The sequence below is a fragment of the Rhipicephalus microplus genome, chromosome 7 (genome assembly GCF_043290135.1).
Source record: "Rhipicephalus microplus isolate Deutch F79 chromosome 7, USDA_Rmic, whole genome shotgun sequence".
Classification (NCBI taxonomy): Eukaryota; Metazoa; Arthropoda; class Arachnida; order Ixodida; family Ixodidae; genus Rhipicephalus; species Rhipicephalus microplus.
In genome coordinates, this window is record NC_134706.1 from 100,477,423 (window position 1) to 100,496,712 (window position 19,290).

Genomic DNA, 19,290 nt, shown 5'->3' on the forward strand with positions numbered 1-19,290 from the left:
AAGGACCACGACAGTTAAGAATCTAGAACAGGGAAACGGTGGATGGAGGGAAGCATGCAGTTGGAACACAATTTGAACCGCACGGGACCGATGGCTGATCCGATACCTTGTCTTGTTTGTATGGAACATTTCTTGAGGTGATTTAGCGCCAAACTGTGATTTTGCAGTTGCCTTGTAACACTATCTTTTTGTGGCAATAACTTTTGGGCAATTTGGCAAAAAGCATATATATATATATATATATATATATATATATATATATATATATATATATATATATATATATATATATATATATATATATATATATATATATATATATATATATTCAGATAGATGAAAATTTGGATGGGGCACTTGTTTTATATTGGAGAGAAAAGGGTCAGATGGTCGCGAGAGAGAGTGACGGCGTCGTGATGCTGTTTGCCAGACCACTACACAACATCAAACATGTACACTTGCTAACGAATAACCAGCAACCCGGACGCCCGAAACAAATTCTTCAGTGAAGACAACGAGCATGGAGCATGATGATCCGTAATAACAGGGAAGTGGCGTCCATACAGATACGGTCTCAATTTCTGGATGGCCTAAACGACACTGAGACATTCCTGTTTTGTTACCGAATGGTTCTGTTCCGCAGGTGTGGCTGGCATACGCAACTACTCGTTCACGTGAGGCGTAGTCACGCTCGGGGAGAACAGAACCGGTTTTGTTGCAGCTACCATCTGTAAGAAGAACCGTGGCCCACTTTCGTCGAAGTTACGGAGGACGTGTCTGATGTTAAAGCACGTGTAAAGGCGTACAAAAGCACACTCGCACTCCACAGTTCAGGTGATGGCCGTTCTGGACGTTAGAAGCTTGTGTAAGGGCCCCGCAATGGCAGAAAAGTGGCTGATGAAGAAGCGGAAGTAAGACGCCAGGCCCAGGAATCTTCGCAAACGCTTTGATTGCCTGGATGACAAAAACGCATGACGGCAGCGACCCGGCTATCTTCTGATGGAACTCTAGCTTTGCTGACAAGGTCGTTATATACTTTGATGCTTGTACTGTACTTCTTTGTACTGATCTAATGGACAGTGTTCAAAAAAACTGTTAGAACTACGTCCACGTAAGGTGCTCAGTAAACGTTTATTTAAAAGTGATGATGTCGTGTAAATAAACTGAGCAGGTTTTTCATTCAAGCCCCCTTAAAACACTATTTATCATGCGCTCTAATGTTTCTGGACCGTTGCATAACCCAAATGGCATGTCGTGGAACTAGTAAAGCCTGTCAGGCACTGCAAAGGCTGTTTTCATTTTGTCTGCTTCGCACATAAGTATTTTACCATACCGGAGTCGGAGGTGCGGACTGGAGATTATCTGTGCGCCCTGTTCAGAGACGAGGGCAATAGCTATGCGTGGCAACGGATATACATCTTGTTTTGCTGATCATATTAAGCACCCTGTAATGAACACAAATACAGATAGAGCCATGCTTTCTTCTGGACCAACACCACAGGAGAGGACCGAGACTCGGATGCAGGCAGGACAATGTCAAGTTAGGCATGTCAGCAACGTTTCTCTCGGTGATTTGCCGTTATGCCAAAGACACGGGCGACGTACAATGGAGCTGTCATCGCTTTTGATGCGGTACTCTGCATCAAAGGTGCAGCCCAGAACCTTCGAATATACGTCAAACGAAAGGCCGCCTTTTTGAACAAGCCCTGAAAGGTCTCTCTTTTGCACGGTAGTGAGTGAGTTGTGGTAGCATTAATAGCGAGAGGGACAGCCTTAGAATCAATTGATTCAGATAAAGTGCTAATTCTGCGTACAGGACTACCAGTGAAATTTGCATTGTGTCAGCGAAGCAGCTCGCAGGAGAGCCCTTGGGCAGCATTCCTGGCGAAGAAGTTGAGTTAAAGAAGGCTTACAATGCTTTACCATCGTGAAAGCGCACAACGCTAGTTTTCATGGTAAGCCGCGCAGGTTTGGAGCGAACTGATGGAGCAATGAACACGTCACTGGTAAGGATAGTATCCAAAACTTTGTGAGAAAATGTTCATCTCCTGGTGAAATACAACAACCAGCGGCTATGAGGAACTGTAAGCCGTATGAATCAACGTCCGATGAATGCTGAGTCTCGGACATATAAATCACTCGCTTACGGCACGATATGCAAGCTGACGCTGAAGAAAGTCCCATCCCAAAATGAGTATGTGAGCCAACGAAGGAGTACAAGAAACTGAATGTGATGAAGGGTGCCATCATTGAAAACGAGCACTGTAGAAACACTTGAAGGCTGAATAGGTACTTTGTCTGCACACCGAAGGCGGAGGACCATCACATGGCGTCTTAAGTTTGCTCAAGCGGAAACAAAAGTCAACACGAAATACGGAGAGTAATGCGCCTCTGCCTATCAGTGCCCCAGTCTGTATACCTTCATCATACAACAAAAAAACATGTGATTTGTGGTCCTGAAAAGTTTGATGCAGTTCAAAAGATGCAGCATTTCCTCATGAAGGTACACTGATTTTACAGTTGGCGGTCGAAGTAGAAGGTCGAAGTAGAGAAAAAGAACGCCTCATCATGGAAGGGAAGTGACGACGCGAGAAGCGGTAACTACCAACTGTGCTGAAGTTCTGCGAAGACTGTGACTGACATGTGCTCTTCTGTTATGGTCGGATAGTCCAGTGGGATAAAAGTCATGCCGTTCAATGTCGTTGCAGCCTTGTCTTTCGTCTTGCGGACGTCGTTGGTAAAGCATTCAAATATGGCCACGGATGTCGAAACTTAAGCAAGTCGGCCTCGGAGTGGTGAAGTGTGTCAGGCGTTGTAAGACTACGCGTGTCCTCGCGGTGCGAGTGGGTTGAGTGAACCATGCACTTCAGGCGCTTAAGCTACAGTGGGCTTTGCTGGGGTAGAGCTGTCGTAGCCGCAACCTGAGCATAAGTTGGAATAGACTAGGGATATGACTTCAGAACTGGTCTGCTGATCATCGAGGCAAGTATCTCCTTAACGACGTCATGTTGCCTGGTAGCAGGTGGCGTCGTGCGAACATCAAATTGGCGGGGTAAGGCTGTGCAAGAACTTTCTCGCGGAAGATGGATAGGATAAATGCACGCAGCTCTGCTGTGTCACGGCTCAAGCTCAGTTCAGACATATCAGGTTGCAACTGAGTGGTCTGAAGCTCCTGAAGGCGCTGACAGGTTGAGATAGTATTGGCTAGGTCTGAGGCTTCCTACCGCTAGCGCATTAAAAGCGACAGTCGCTAAGCCTTTAAACAGGTGGCGCACACGGTGATTCTCTACCATAAAGTTGTCGATGCGGTGCCAGAGGGCAAGAACGTCTTCAATGTAAGAAATGTACGACTCGCAATGGTGTTAAACATGCGCACCAAGTCTTTTCTTGGCAATATCTGTGCGCATTGACAAGTGCCGAAATCTGGTGGAGCTGATGTGTAAAGGTGGGCCAAAAAGGAAACTCTGTCGCGTGGTTGAGAAACCACGTAATTGAGAAACCGGTGAAGGAGAATGCAACACCGGTCAATTTCGCACGCTCATCTCAGTGGTTGATGGCACTGACGCGGTCGTACTCCTCGAGTCAATCTTCAATGTCCTCATCCGGAAGCCCTCAGAAAAGCGGGCAATCCTTTTGAGGGCTTGTGACCAGCCGAGAAAGCTTTGTTGCAAGTGGGAGCGTTGGTGAAGCTGCCGTGCCTTAGAGTATGAAAAAAAAATGTTGCCCGGAGCTGGTCGACTTGCGACATTACGGAGCCGAGGTCATTTAGTAGCGGCCTGAACACAGCTCCAAGCATGTGTTCTAAAAGACGAACTGATGCTGTGTTATAAAAAACGAACTGACCAGTGTGTGTCAGGAAAGTGCCGGTGAGAGCTTTCGGTGGCTTTCAGTGGCAGCCAAAGTGCGTTTTCTGAAAGCGCATCAGAAAGTTGCTTATGACTCCTTTTGCGAAAACCGTACGCAAAAAAGAAATTCCACTATATCCAAGAAGTGAATTATGAGTGTGGCGAAGCTCAAATATTTATCGCTAAAAGTGCGAAGCTCTCGTTCGAGCACTGCGGTAGCATTGCAATCGAGATGGTCGTTGCAGATGGAGGCAAGGACGGTGAGGTTGTCGTCGAACCCTAAGTGGTCGCATACATTACGCATGTTGCCGAACGAACGATCGAGGAAGTCACGTTTGAAATGCACAACGGTACCACAAACACCAAGTGGGACCACTTTCGGCACTTGAACACTGGTTCCTGTGTACGCTGCAATTCTAGTTTATCTTTCCGCTTCTTGTGCGCTACCTGTGCTTTCCGGGCTCTCAATTTCAAATTTGCTTGTCAACGAGCCCTCTTTCCTTCGTCTGTGGAAAGCCTTATCGCTACCATGAGCTCCAGATAGATGCTGGTACTGGCTTGCGATCGCTGGAGGCGCTAGCGTCTTATGGCTCGTGAGCTCTCACTGTGAAGTCAGGGTGGCGGGCCCACGTTGCAGCCGCGTTGCTAGCTCTCCGCACTGCTGCCTTCACTTCCAATGTGTTCATAGGCGTGTTCCTGGAGCGGTCGCCTTTCTAATCACCTTTCACCCGAGTAGGCAGCGGAACAGTGGAGGTTGGGGGGGGGGGGGGAGGGGTGGTTCTGAAGTGGGCCGTGCCACTTAGAATGGAGGCGCGCTATCAAGGGGGTGACATGGTAACAGTTTCACAGCTGCGCCTCTAGGTGTCGTTTCCAAAACAAGAGAACTAGAGTTACTGTATATGCTACCTTTAGGATATGCTACCTAAAGGTAGCATATACAGTAACTGTAAAGGGAACGTGGTGCGGTGAAGAAATTTCCTCTAGTAAGAGGAGCGTCACTCACAAAAAGCAAAGCATTCGGGACAAGCGATACGACAGTTTGATTTTACGCTGAACAGTATTCATCATAACTGCGTATCGTTAGACACTGAGGCACCGACAGCATGAACCTATGTACTCGACCGGTGTGGTAGGCATACCTCGGCTGGTTGTTTTATGACTGATTTTGAGTGATACCGATCTCGGCGCAAGTAGCTTGCGAAGTATAGCGGCATGTGAGAGAGAAATTGGACAATTTTGAAGGCGACAGACGGTGCCGTGCCAGTCTGGCTACTTTATTCTAGGGCTACATCGGATCCTGGGTAGCTGCCAGCGTCTGACCCGCCAGGTGCGTGCACCTGTTCTAATTTGGCAAGCACCAAGAGCTCCGAGCACAAGCAGTGCTACAGGCGCACCGCAGTGATTGAGTGATGATTATGATGATGCTGATTATGCTGCTGATGATGATGATTATGCTGCTGTTGATGATGATGAGACTGAAGATGATGCTACAGTAGGTAGAAAATGCGCATTTTATAAGCTTTTTGTTCTTATAATAGGAACAGTTCATGTAAGCGAAACTACAAGTACTGTCAGAGTTGGCGTTGTGGTTATGCCAATTGGTGTCGTTTTTCTGGCGTACATGCAACGGCTGTCTCGCCAGTGCAAGTCCGATTCTATGCCTCGTCCTCGTAAACTATTCGTCAGCCTCTCCTGGTAAAAGATCATCGCATGTGTATTTTTGAGCACATGGCTACGACTTCCGAAATTTCAAAGCGGCAATATAGTACTTCGATTCATCCACTGCACTCGATCGGCTATACCCATGGATTAAAAAGCCAGATGTTATATTACTATACTTTTGGCGTATTAATGTTTGTAAACATCAGAATATGTCTTCTGCCGAAGTAAAGAAAGCAGCACAAATAAAAAGCAGATAGAATGCTTCTTTCTGTCACTTTTGAATGATATTGGACGCATTTCTTCCAACTCATCATGCATAGCACCCCCATAGTTTCACATATAGAGTGGTAAAATCAATGAAACGAGAAAAAACGAAATGTGTTGTGTATAACGCAATATCTGAATATGATTTGGTTCTTCAGGTTCATAAGGGATTTAAATCATATAGCCTTCTAGCTAATCATTCGGATGATGCAGGGAAAGATGTTTTTTTCTTATTATAGCTTGCCAATCAGCGAAGTAGGGCTATATGGGACAGCATTCACATTCATCAAATGTCCAGTGGCTGAACAACTCCATTCAAACTCGTATTTACGTCACACGCATGCAAATAATATTTTTACACAAGAATAAAAGTTACTACATTCTTAAAACATTTTTACATGGTCACATGTAATATATTTGATCTGTGAATTGCCTTTATCGAGAGCTTTCCGGGGCTTTGTTCAGATATGATAAATTCGTGTTTCAGTGTGTCCGGATGCATTCACATGCCTACCGACACAGCAGTGGTTACAGCCATTTGAAACCCTTGAGGTTAATTTCCTAAATCATCGGTGTATTTAAATGAAACACTACGGCCTTCGTTTCCTGTAAAAAAATTCAGGTGAACTTCACCAGTGACTGCAGTTCGTAACGTAAATACTGCATGTAAGCTAACGACATTTCATTTGTTGCAGATCAATGGAGCGATGGATTTTATAATGTATGATTATGGAAGACCCAAGAACAAGGAACGCTACGGACAGGTAAAAAAAATGTTAAGTCGTATAATGGTATTTAGTTTTCTGTGCATCTATCTCTTTCATTTAAATACTAAGAAAAGAAGTGTATAACTCAGGGTGAGTTTTTTCGTGTTTCCCATAAGGAATATGAGATCCAACAGACAATGATGCCAAGGGAAGTATAGGGGAACTTATTAGAGCAATTCTATTGTGAATGTGAAGAAAGAAAAAAGGTTGAAAAGATAACTTGCCGTAGGCAGGAACGAATCCTGCGACCATCAAATAGCGCGTAAGATGCTCTGCCAACCCAGCTACCATGGCGGTACCTCCTTAGACACTTTAGAGTGTTTTTCAGTCATTAAATAAATGTGGAAGTGTCAGTAAGTGCCACCTGTTGTCATGGCGGCAAATGTGGCACACTGTTTAAAGCACTGTTTTAGCGTCACGTAGTACGTGATTATAGTGCGGCCTAGCTGCTGACTAATAGTCCCTCGTATAAAACACAAGCAATATATATATATATATATATATATATATATATATATATATATAAATATATATATATATATATATATATATATATATATATATAATCTTGGACAACAAGAAGCAGTGTGGGGACGTGGCTAAAAACGAAGAGGCCAACAGGTTGCTCATAAAGATTTTGTTCGAGCGCATTTCTGCGCGTTACTTCTCGCTTTCCTACGCTAGCATCTGAACTCTGTCATCCCAAAATGCCTCGTGAGATTTGGTGGGGATGCTGGACACCATAGAAACCGCTTGTCAGCGCCGAAAGCGTATTCTATGATACGAGATCTCGGCGCGTAGCAAAGCGTTGCTTACGCAGTTTCTCATAGCTCAGGCAAAGATTCGTTACTTCGTTCATCGTCTGAGGGTTCTTCGCTAAGAGAATTTAGAAGGTGTCGTCCTCTAAACCCCTCCGACTCATTTTTTGACCAAGTCAAGCAATTTGTATGATAAGAAGTCGTACGTCAGCTCTCCCTTCTGCCTGTCACCCAAGCGTCCGAGTCGCTCTTGACACCTGACATCCGGCTGGTCGTACAGGAGCAAGTGACAGACGTCGTACCTTTTACTCATCTACAGCTCTACTAACCTACGCTGCCGTTGTCGGTATGCCAAGACGACCCTCTCCGACAGTTCTATTCGCGCCTACGACTACCATTCCTTCTTCGCCTATATCCGCAGTTCAATTTACACACCAAGAACCTACTGTCCACAATCTCAGCCTACTCGCCCTGTGCGGCAATATTTCGCTACATCTGCGGCTCCTGTTTTCAACCCATGGTGCACCTCTGACAACCAGCTCATCTGCTTATCATGCGGCTGTGCTGGTCACGTAGGATGGTTTTGCCACCGACATTCTTGGCATTCTCCCGACTCCGTGCGGCCACAAAGCTCTGGTCCAGACTATGTCTTCCGTTCTTATACTGGCGCTGAACCAATCGACGCTGTGCCCGCTGCATCCCAAGCTTTCAGCACATGGCGGTCTTTGTCCCCTCATCGGTGTTCCCTGTTGCCACTCATACGCCCACGTGAAGCTCCCTAAGCGGAAAAATAACGAACGCAGATCCAGAGGCCAGAACTGCGCTCTTAAAAATGCTGAAGACCTCGATTCTTACTTGCGAATGGTATTGTATTTTATAACAAATATATTGCTGTTCACGCACTTGTTGACACGGGAGAAGTGGTATCAGTGATTTCCGACCAGCTTTGTCTTGAGCTTCGCAAAGTTGCCGCGTCGTTTTCAGCACATTCCTTATGCACAGCCAGCGCTGAGCCGATTGATCACGCGGGAAAGTGCACTGTTCTTGTTTTTATATACGACAATCTTTACCATATTGAGCTCATTACCCTGCCTCGATCCTCTCATACCATTATCTCGGGACGGGACGGCATGTTATCCCGTCATGCCGTAATCGATTGCACCCGCGAAGAACTTTCGCTGTCTCCATTCGTTGGCAACATTGCAGAAAACCTCTCAGCCACTTCTAGTCGAGTGTTGGTGGCCATGGACAGTACTCGCATCCTGGTATTCACCACGCGCTAGACTGCCTCCAAAGCGCAGAATTTTTCTCGTCCCTCGATTTACGATCCCACTACTGTCAGGTACCTCAGGCTGAAGCAGACCACTCTGATACTGCATTCGTCACACCAGATGGTCTATAAGAGTTTACCGTCATGCCCTTCGTCCTATGCATTACGCCTGCCACATTTGAATGGGTGATGGATAAAACCTCCGGGAGCTCAAGCGGCAAATCGGTTTTGTTACATGGACGATATCGTCATCTTCTCGCCGAACTTGCCTTCTCACCTACTTCGTTTCGAACGTGTCCTCACATGCATCGCCAAAGCCGGCCTCCAGTTCAACTTGAAGAATTGTGCTTTGCTGCTCGGCAATGGTCATTCTAGGCCGTGTCACGACAAAAGTCGAGGTGCTCCCTGATCCGTCGAAACTATACAAGCTGTCGCTGACTTTCCACAATCTGAAACGCTGAAAGAGCTTACCAGCGTTCGCGGGTTGTTTTCGTGAATTCGACGCTTCGTACGCAACTTCGCCACGATCATAGCCCCTTTGACACAGCTTCTTCATGCTGACCACAACTTTTCGATCTGGTCACCAGATTGCGATTACGCGTTCAAAACACTGCCTCGTCTTTTCACCTCTTTTCCGATCCTGCGGCATTTCGATCCAAGTGCACCGCCAGAAATACAAACACACGCCAGTGGTGTGGGCCTTGGTGCCATCCTTACTCAATGAAAGGCTGGCTTCGATGAGTACGTTGTCGCTTTCACCAGTCGTGCTCTGACGAAGACTCAAACCAACTATTCTGTCACATAAAAGGAATGTCTGGTGATATTGTGGGCCATAACTAAATTCCGAGCATATCTCTAAGGCTGCCCTTTTGATGTAATGGCGAACCAGCAATCCCTGTGCTGGCTTTTTTTCTTTGAAGGAGCCCTCAAGACGTCTCGCTCGATAGGTGCTTCGGCTACATGAATATAACATTCGCGTGCTCTACCGTTCCGGCAGAAAACACTCCGATGCAGACGCTTTGTCCCGCTCCCCACAATACTGTGAGTTGAATTTCTATATGCCCCACTGGCCGAGTCCTTTCTCTCTGCTACCAACACGGTTTTCAAGCACAAGAAGAACCCATAGATTGTTTCTGTGTTCAACTTTCTGTAACAGCCAATAACGCCTCCTGCCAGCCGAGTATTACGTCACCAAACACACCACTTCTCCGTTCGCGATGGATTTTTATACACCACACTTACCGTACGTACAGCTGAAAACGATTGCTCGTCATTCCTCAGCATCTCCGCCTGGCCATCTGTGCTGCGTTTCGCGATGACCCATAGTGAGCGAATGCAGGTGTACTTAAGACTTTCGAACGCCTACGCCTTCGCAATTACTGATGCGGCATGTACCACTTCGACCATCACCACATACGCTCCTGTCTCGCATGTCAACGTTGCAAGAGTCTTCCTCGCCATTTAACTGCCCCAATGCAAACTTTGCCTTGCCCAGCACATGCCTTTGATTGTGTAGGAATTTATCTTTATGGTCATTTACCCAGCACTCCCGACGGCAACCGATGGGTGATCGGTTGCCGTCGGGAGTGATGGGAGAGAATTACTCAGTGACAGAGGCTGAGTGTTTCTCTCCGACGTCTTTGAAGCTCTCCTCAAAAAATGCCGTATCAGAAATACCGCTCCACAACTGCATATGACCCGCAGACTAATGAGATGACGGAATGTTTTATTCGAACTCTTGGCGACATGTGTGCTATGTATTTTGCGTCTGACCACATGAATTGGTACCATGTGCTCCCATTTGTCAGATATGCCTATAACACTGCCACGCAGGCCACCAAGGAATTTCCCCCTTATTGTACTTCATTGGCGTGGACCATCCTCCACCATGTACACGATTTTTCAGTATAGTGCTGTTGCCATGGAACCTACACCCCTGCTGAAGCTGCTGCTCATACAGAAGCGGGCCGAAAGCTCTCCCACCTGTTGACATCTGAGGACAAGCAACTTCAGATGCACCGCCATGATTCTGCCGTCGCCCCTGCGTCTGGTAATCCTGGCTCGTCAGTATGGCTTTTGGTGCGTACCACAAGCCCTGAATCGCCATCAAAACGTGCTTCGAAGTACCAGGGTCTCTATCGTGTGGTAAATCAAACGTCTCCCGTAAATTATATAATCAAACCCTTAGAGCCACCTTCAGACAAGCGCCAGCGGCCGCGCGAAATTGTGCTTGCCGAACGTTTAAAGCATTGCTACGGTCCCCCTGTGCTTTGGTGCTCATCAGTTTCTGGAAAGGCTTTCTTTTTATTGAAGTAGAAAATAAACAAGAGAGTTTTTGTCACCGTTACTTGGCGACGGCATCCCGTTTTCACTTGGTTGTTACAAATAAAAAAATAGCATATATACATATATACAGTCCTACATGGGTGAGAGCAAAAGTTCTCCTATGCACACATTAAACTTTAAAACGCTCACATTAAACTTTTGTCCACTCAGTAGTGGTCAGAAATCTTCGTTTCTTAGAAGAGGTGTTGCCGCACCTTCAATGCTTTGCCTTTTGTTTTGGATGGCCATATACGTAGTATTTTAGTCAACGCAAAGTCCGCTCAAAATCTAACTTAAAGAATTCGTGTTCTAGTCGCCTTCGGTGTGGCGTGTTTTCGATAGTCGAGCAAGGGGTGACAAAAAATCCTCATTGTCGTGGCCGCACGAACATGCTGACGATGTTGCACGCTGAATACGAAGTAGGAAGTGCTTTGTGAAAGCAGTTCCGAGTCGTAGGCGATGTATAAGTGTGTCCATACGTCTCAGGAGGTCACGGTCTAATTGGTATTCAACATTAGGATCAACAGAGGACAGGATCGTTTACATTGTGCCGGCGGTCCCCGGCTGAAATGTAGGAAAAGTAAAAAGTTTTCATTTTGCCCGTTCTCCACTTCCTGACACCACACGCGCGCACAGACAGACGTAATATATATATATATATATATATATATATATATATATATATATATATATATATATATATATATATATATTTAGTGGGAGTAATAATTCAATGTTCAATGGGCCAGTTAGTCTTCGTGAAGGTAGTTTCGGGAGGGGTCCTCCTTTCATCAGGGGATGAGTTTTACTGACATGAACTTTCAAACTTCGTTGCTGCCGCGTCCCTCTCGCCTTGAAAGATGTTTGCGAGAGTAAGAGGGAACTAAAAAAAAAACAAAAAAGGTGGGAGAAAAAAGACGAAAAAGAAAAAGAAAGAAAAGAAAGAAAGTAAAAAAGAGGAAGAACCACTGTCAACACTGAGAACGAAACCAACTGTCCGTGTACGTCCACATACGGTTCTTATCACGTGCTGTTCAGTTCTCGACGTGTGTTGGGCCACCCAAGATTGTCGCCACGGTGCCGGGAGAATCCTTGACGGCGTGCGTAAAGGAAGGGTTTCCCGTTAATGGGTCGGTTGGCTATATTTATATATATATATATATATATAAATATATATATATATATATGTATATATATATATATATATATATATATATATATATATATATTGTTCAGTACTGTCATAGACACACACACGCTGTTCATTAAAAGTAATTGACTGGTTTCTTAGAGTGGGCTAGCGGGTTAGGGGGAGACAGAACGTTAGGGGGCACATGAAATTAGGAAGTTTTCGGGTACCAAGTGGCGCCAGCTAACACCAAATTGAGTTTACTGACAGAACATGGGGCAGACCTTTGCCCTGCAATGTAACATGCGCACCGACAACTCCTCATGCCTCGTGTCACCACTATTGGTGCGCAAGGAGGCTTATTGGTGGCAACGTCCACACTGTTTCTCTTTTCTAGAATCGTACATATAGTTGAAGAAAGCGCTTATTTGACGCAGGCTGATTAGCACTGTACTGTAATAACAACGATAATCATTTATTTATTCTTAAGTTTTTGACTGTTCTAAGAATATAGTTCTGTGTTAATTGTACATATTCAGTCGGCTTTGCAGGCGTTCTGAGGCACTCTTCGCCGCAGGTTCATTATTTCGCTGACTTAGGATTTCTCACAACTGTTAATTAAAGCCTTCACTTCACTGACAGTGTTGATCGCCGTTGGCAATCTTTAGTGTCATGAGGCAGTACTTGACTTTATCGTTTTTATATTGCGACATAGCTACACCAACAAAACTATTGTGATGGCAGGTCTGAGAGATATAAGGCAAAATTGTAAAAAGTTATGCGTGTGTGTCGGCGATGAAGTGGGCCGAGCGTACAGCGCCGATGGATGTGCACCGAAGGATGTTTGGTTCGACACGCAGGATATTTGAATTATCGAAACGTTTATTTTTTCGTCATCCTTTTTATGCATTTTACCTACATTTCTTTTATAATAGAAACGAAATTAGTGATGTCACACTTACCTCGGTGTGAAAAGTTATCGCGTTAAAGTAATTTGGCGACTTTGATAGGACGGCAACGGGTATACGTCCAATCTCACGCAAGCATTCTGTATGAACTCTATTTCAGGTTGAACCTCCCGCTTACGACATAGATCGCATTACGGCAAAGATTGCACTGTTTTCCTCGGAGGAAAACACCGTCGCTGATCCCGAAGACGTATCTCTCCTTGTTGAAAGGCTTGGCTCCAACTTGCTCTTCCACTACGTGGTGGAACCCACAGACTTTCGTCATCTAGACTTCTGCTGGGGCTACAGAGCGAATGACATCGTGCACAACTTGATGCTTGACACTCTAGAAAAGTACTCCGGCACAAGCACTTGACCAGTGCTACCATAATCCAAAGGGACATTCGATTTTAACCACTATTGTTGAAATAAACTTCATATTTGTGATGTTGGAAGGCAACTTCTTTTTTATATCATTGCTTTTTTTCCACCTGCCATAGAAATAGTAGTTTTACTAGGCGCATAAGCAAACACCCACCTTCTGGTTTTATAAACGCAAATAAAAAAATAACACGATTCCACGTACCTGGGGAATCGGTGTTATGAGAAGCAGGTGAAGGGAAGGTGACTGTGCTGTAATTTTATTGTGGTAGCAATTATACGGACACTCTCGGCTGTATTTTACCACTGGCATTGATGTCATGCACCATATATATATATATATATATATATATATATATATATATATATATATATATATATTTATTTATATATATATATATATAAACGTGTGTGTCTGCTGCGTGTGGGAAAAAGCGAAAAAAGAAACAAAATTCCCAAAGAGCCTTAGGTGTTTGAAATCGAATGTGGAACATTGCAGTCGTGAATGTAAGGCGTTAACCGCTAAGCTATAGAAAACCGTGTCCTACAACGCTGAAACGGCTAACTATATATGTATAAATATATATACTGTAGGCATATATTATGCGCTACATCCTCCTCTGGACAGCAGTCAATCATCATCACCTGTTCTGGCCGACAACCATCATCGTCCGTGAACGTACTCTTCGTCTTCGGGTCCATTGCACTTGTTCGTTCCCGAGTTCACGGCCAATAAACCTTGTTACAATCGAGTCGTCATACGTGGTGGAAGTGCTGTATATATATATATATATATATATATATATATATATATATATATATATATATATATATATATATATATATATATATATATACCTCTTACGACGGGTGATGGGCATCTTAGAGGGGAACTATCGCATTTTCCGCATTAACAGTAAGATGGCGCAGAGAGCGTGTGTCGGCGTGTGCCCTTATCTCCCACGCGTATTTTGCCAAGCGGAGGGGAGTGGGTGATCGTAAAGCCCCTAAACCCACACTCGCGCGCCATTATCTCGTGGTTGAGAGCATCTTATGTCTCGCATCTCCAGAAGCTTTACCAGAACATTTGTGTTGTAGGTACTGGGCACACACAGCGTTATTGAAATTGTGCCCATTTTCCATTTTCAAAAAGAGCGCGCCCTTCTCGTCATACACGACGTCAAAAGATATCCTTATTAACAAGGTCGGCACCAGCTCTTCGGCAGTGGGCACGTGACGAAGTGGCACGAGCTATGCAGCTAGTAAAAATGACGATGTTTTTGTCCAGGTTTGTTCGGATTCATTCATCACGCGAAGTGACGACGATACATTATTGGTTGTGACGTGCCCATGAAGATGTGTTTTGATGGCGTATAGCTGCTTGTGTGCTTGTAAACTAAATGTATTGATTGATATCTGGGGTTTAACGTCCCAAAACCACTATATGATTATGAGAGACGCCGTAGTGGAGGGCTCCGGAAATTTAGACCACCTGGGGTTCTTTAACGTGCACCCAAATCTGAGCACACGGGCCTACAACATTTCCGCCTCCATCGGAAATGCAGCCGCCCCAGCCGGGATTCGAACCCGCGCCCTGCGGGTCAGCAGCCGAGTACCTTAGCCACTAGACCACCGCGGCGGGGTTAAACTAAATGTATGTCGTGATGTTGAGGAAAATGCCGGACATTCATTCAAGGGAATATTTCTAGAACTTCAAAGTGGTCAATCCAGAATACATGGAGAATGTGCGATATAATAACTAGAGTGACAGATATTGAAAGTGCAGTATAAGTGCTTTCAGGAATCGCTGGAACGAGTTTGACGAATTTATGGCTGACATTCATGAAAAATATTCGCAAATTTAAACTCTTCAAAACAAAATCATCTCACTTGAGCGCAGGCTAGGTCAACAGGCTGAAAAAAAAACTATTTACCAAGATGACCGTAGCCGAAGATCTCACCCTGTAGTTTTTGAAATACAAGAACGAAGCAGACAGGATGAAAAAGATTTAAGACAGAAGTTGATTTCAAATTTTTTTTTTTGGCAGGAAATGGGGGCAACATTGCAAATCGGTGGCGAGACTTGGCCATCTTTGTGTCATCAAAATATGCCAGCCAATGTGTATTTTCCAGACGTCACAAAAAAAAAGAGACCATAACGTGGAATGCAAAAAAAAAAACTTGAATATTGTTCTTTGACATGACATAGACGAAGGCTTCTGTGGCCGTCCGGTGAAGATGATAGGGCAAACGGCAAGGAGATGACCCTTTTTATGGGAAACTAAGAAGTAGATATCATACTTTATGTGTGGTAGGAAGACATAAACAATCTACTAGTTCTCAAAGGATTTATGCGCGACAGCGCAGATGCAAGAAACTCAGCCAAAACACATCAAATGCCTTATGAAACCATGCATGTCCGAGACCGAAATGTCTTAGAACTGCAATTAATAATGCTCGTAGCTTTTTCACGAAAACAAGAGAAATCATGGGCCTTCTTTTTAGCCACGATTCCCGTAACATTATAACGGAAACGTGGCTGCATGATGATATGCCAGAGAAAGTAAATACTGAGAAATTGCACCATATCTTCTATATTATTTCGCGATTGTATGTGAGAGGGAGGTGGTGTCACAGTTTTCTTATAGGGCCCCTAAACCGCCCAGAGGTCGAAATTTTGTTGTGGCATTCGAGTTGAACGGGAGTCAACCATAAACGCTGGTGGGGTCGCACGCGTTTGCTCGTTTCGCTCTTTCCATCGCTAAGCTTCCCTCGTCTGTTCGCCTGTCCACCTCTCCGTGTGGCCTTCCTCTACGGCCCGGATGGAGACACAAAAAGCACGCGCATCTGCTTGCAGAAAACAGGCTTTCATGCGCCCATTAACCCCGTCTGTTGGTTGCGACGTCACCTAATCTTACAGGTGATGTCACGATGGCTCTTGTCAATAGAAACCCAAAGCAACGCATTGTGGCACTGCGATAGATGGATGGATGAATATGGCTGTACCCTTTTGATCGGGCGGTGGCTAGCGCCACCAAGCCGTAATACTTATTGAACCAAAAATTAGATTTATTTTTTTCTTAAATATTGAGGTTGAAGAATCGTACTTGGTAGTGAAGGGTTTATTTTCACTCGTGCTTTGACTTTAGCCACCAATCAGATAACCTCCTTCTAGTTAAATCTACCCGCTTAATGTCTATCTTGCCCTCACTGTCCCTAAACCCCAGTGCTTTGAAAAATTCTGCGCAATCAACCTGAACTACAGGGTGAAGTCCTTTACAGAACATCATCAAGTGTTCGGCAGTTTCTTCTTCCTCTCCTCACGCACTGCATACCGTGTCTACCCCTTCGTATTCGGCCCGATGTGTCTTTGTTCGCAATACTGCCGTAAGCGATAAATCCAAACACGACAATCATGACACGGATGTCGTTTACGCCCTAATATACCTCCACTTCATAACGTTGTGTTTATTTGAAAGTAGCATATCAACCGTGCTCCTTTGTGCTTCGCATACCATGGATTTCCACTGTACGTGAGATCTTCCCTTTTTTTTTTCTCTTTCAGCACCGCATCCGCTCAGGATCTTCTTAAACAGGTGTGACATGGCGCCAGCTCAGCAGGAAATTTCGCTAGCCTTCCGTTGCGTTTTAAAACATCAGTAATTCATAATGTCAGCTACATATGTGCTGCGGAAAATTCTCACTTTTTCAATGCTAGCTGCAATATGGCATGAGCTTTCTAAAGCTGAGCTTCTAAGTATAGTTAACATATTCAAAGAATAATCTTTTTAGCGTACTCTTAAGGCGCTATTTCGTGGCTTCACTTTGCAAATACAAAACTGTTTTCGCCTGTTGACTTTGGGAGATTGTAAATCTGGAGAAAAGTACGTGCTCACAAAGGGCAACGCTCACACAAAACAGAAAAAAGTCACGGCATATCCACAGAGCGATAGATAATGAGTGGGGAGAAACCTCCGTCCGTGTCCGTCCGTTCGAGTGTCTGTCTCTTTGTCTGTTTGTCTGTCTGTCTGTCTGTCTGTCTGTTTGTTTGTTTGTCTGTTTCCCAATGCAGTTCTTGTCATTTTCTGTCACTTCAACTATTCCAATAGTGAATGGTCAACGCTATCTGTTTCATCCACTGACACCCAGACACAGAAATTTCTAAATTCTTGTCTCGACTTTTCGTTGTGCCAGCTTATTGAAAAACCGAGACGTTGCTCGACCACATGCGCAAGCATTCTCGATTTACTCTTAACTTCTCATTCCGTTCTTTTCACTGATATAGGCCATATTGTTGGTCTTTCTGATCATGACATAATCACAGGAAACTTAATAAGTTGATTCAACGAAAGGAGAGTTACCAACAAGCGTATAAGGTGTTACAACCGTGCCAACTTTGGTAAAATTTGTGCCAAATTTTCCAGTTTCAGTGGAGAGTTTTAGATACCCATTTGTCGCGTTCAATGGAAGATAACTGGGACATTTTAAAAAATGCTGTTTCTGACCTAATTGATCAATATATACCAGTCATTACCATAAAAGCCAGCAACGTCGCTCCGTGGTTCAATTATCAACTGCGTTGACTTACAATAAACAAGCGACTGTTAAGAGTAGCGGACAAAAACAGATTATCAGAATCATGGTGTCATTATAAAACTTGCGACGAGTTATACCAAATCCTTTCAAAACCACTCGCCGTGGTTTGTTCAACCATGATTTGTCATCATTGCTAAAAAATAACCATAGGCGCTTTTGGCGCACGATAAATACTAGTAACCAACCTGATGTAACTCCCACTAATACCGATGGAACCCCTGTTCTGAAATCCGAGTGTGCTGGTATTATGAACAATTTTGAGCATACAACTGTAAAAGCGTCATAGGTAAGAAGTCGTGCTGTTGATTTGTGCAAGAGTTTTAATTTAGCCAATGTGGCTAATTCAGTTATTGATTGCAAGAAAACATCCTTGGAAGTATTTTTAGAAGTATAAATGGTGCAGAAAGAACTTCACAATCTTTATTCTTATTGCATACAGTTGCTCTCTAGACGATGGGGATTTTTATAGCTGGTACATAATCTACACAGCAGTACACTAGTTGTCTTGATCATGATTCACTGTTACAAATCAATGCTGGAATATGAGAACTGTACTTAAACATCAAAAGAGTGAGCAAATGTCAGTGACCTACGCTCTTCTGCTGACCTCTGCACCTGACTTCTGACTTCTGTACTTGATGTTCATGTACGCAACCACTGATCAAATATCGACCAATCGATTTTTATTTTGATCTTTCTCTGTTTTACTGCCTTTGGTTTGTTTCTTTTTTGCCATGCTTTCCTAAAATCACCAGTTTAACTCTTTTCGTAGTACATGGGCATCAACATACATAGGCCAGTGTTTCAGTAAGGTGTCGCGCATGCACAGGTACTCTTTTATTTAGTGCATGACACAATGTCATACCTCGACAACTGATAAACGGAAAGTTGTTTGTACTGTTTTATTGAAATAAAAAGATTAACAATGGGACAGCACATCCCACTGTTTGCCCAAATGCAGAGAGATGTATGATATCTTCATTTTTGTGTGCCCGATAGCACTGGAAAATGTTTCCATCTCAGGCCATCTAGTAGAAAAACGACCAAGACAGCGGGACGAAACGGTGACGCACAAATGCCACGGCATGCAGGTGACGGTCAACGGCACGGCGGCGCCATGTGCTCAGCTAGCGTGCCGACGGCAGGGGGGGGGGGGGGGGAGCGTTTCTTTCTCTTTTCTTTTCCGCGCTCACGCTTGAGGCCGAACGGTTCTGCGTAAGTTGATGCCGTCTCCTGGCGCCAGACTGGCGCGACGGAGATGGCGGCTCTCCCCTTTTTTCTTTTTTTTTCCTACTTGCACCTGCTCTTACCGGCTGTATGCGTGACTTCCGCATTCCACGAATGTC

The 19,290-nt window shown here is 44.5% G+C and overlaps 1 protein-coding gene across 1 annotated transcript in view; it reads left to right on the forward strand.

Moving 5' to 3' along the window:
- LOC142767822 (gastric triacylglycerol lipase-like) overlaps positions 1 to 13,343 on the forward strand; it is a 39,591-nt gene extending 26,248 nt beyond the window's left edge. Inside the window, exons 3-4 of the mRNA XM_075870061.1 lie at positions 6,467 to 6,535; positions 13,089 to 13,343. Of these exons, the coding sequence (XP_075726176.1) occupies positions 6,467 to 6,535; positions 13,089 to 13,343 (324 nt within the window). The remainder of the gene's footprint in view (positions 1 to 6,466; positions 6,536 to 13,088) is intronic.
- Positions 13,344 to 19,290: the final 5,947 nt, after the last annotated feature.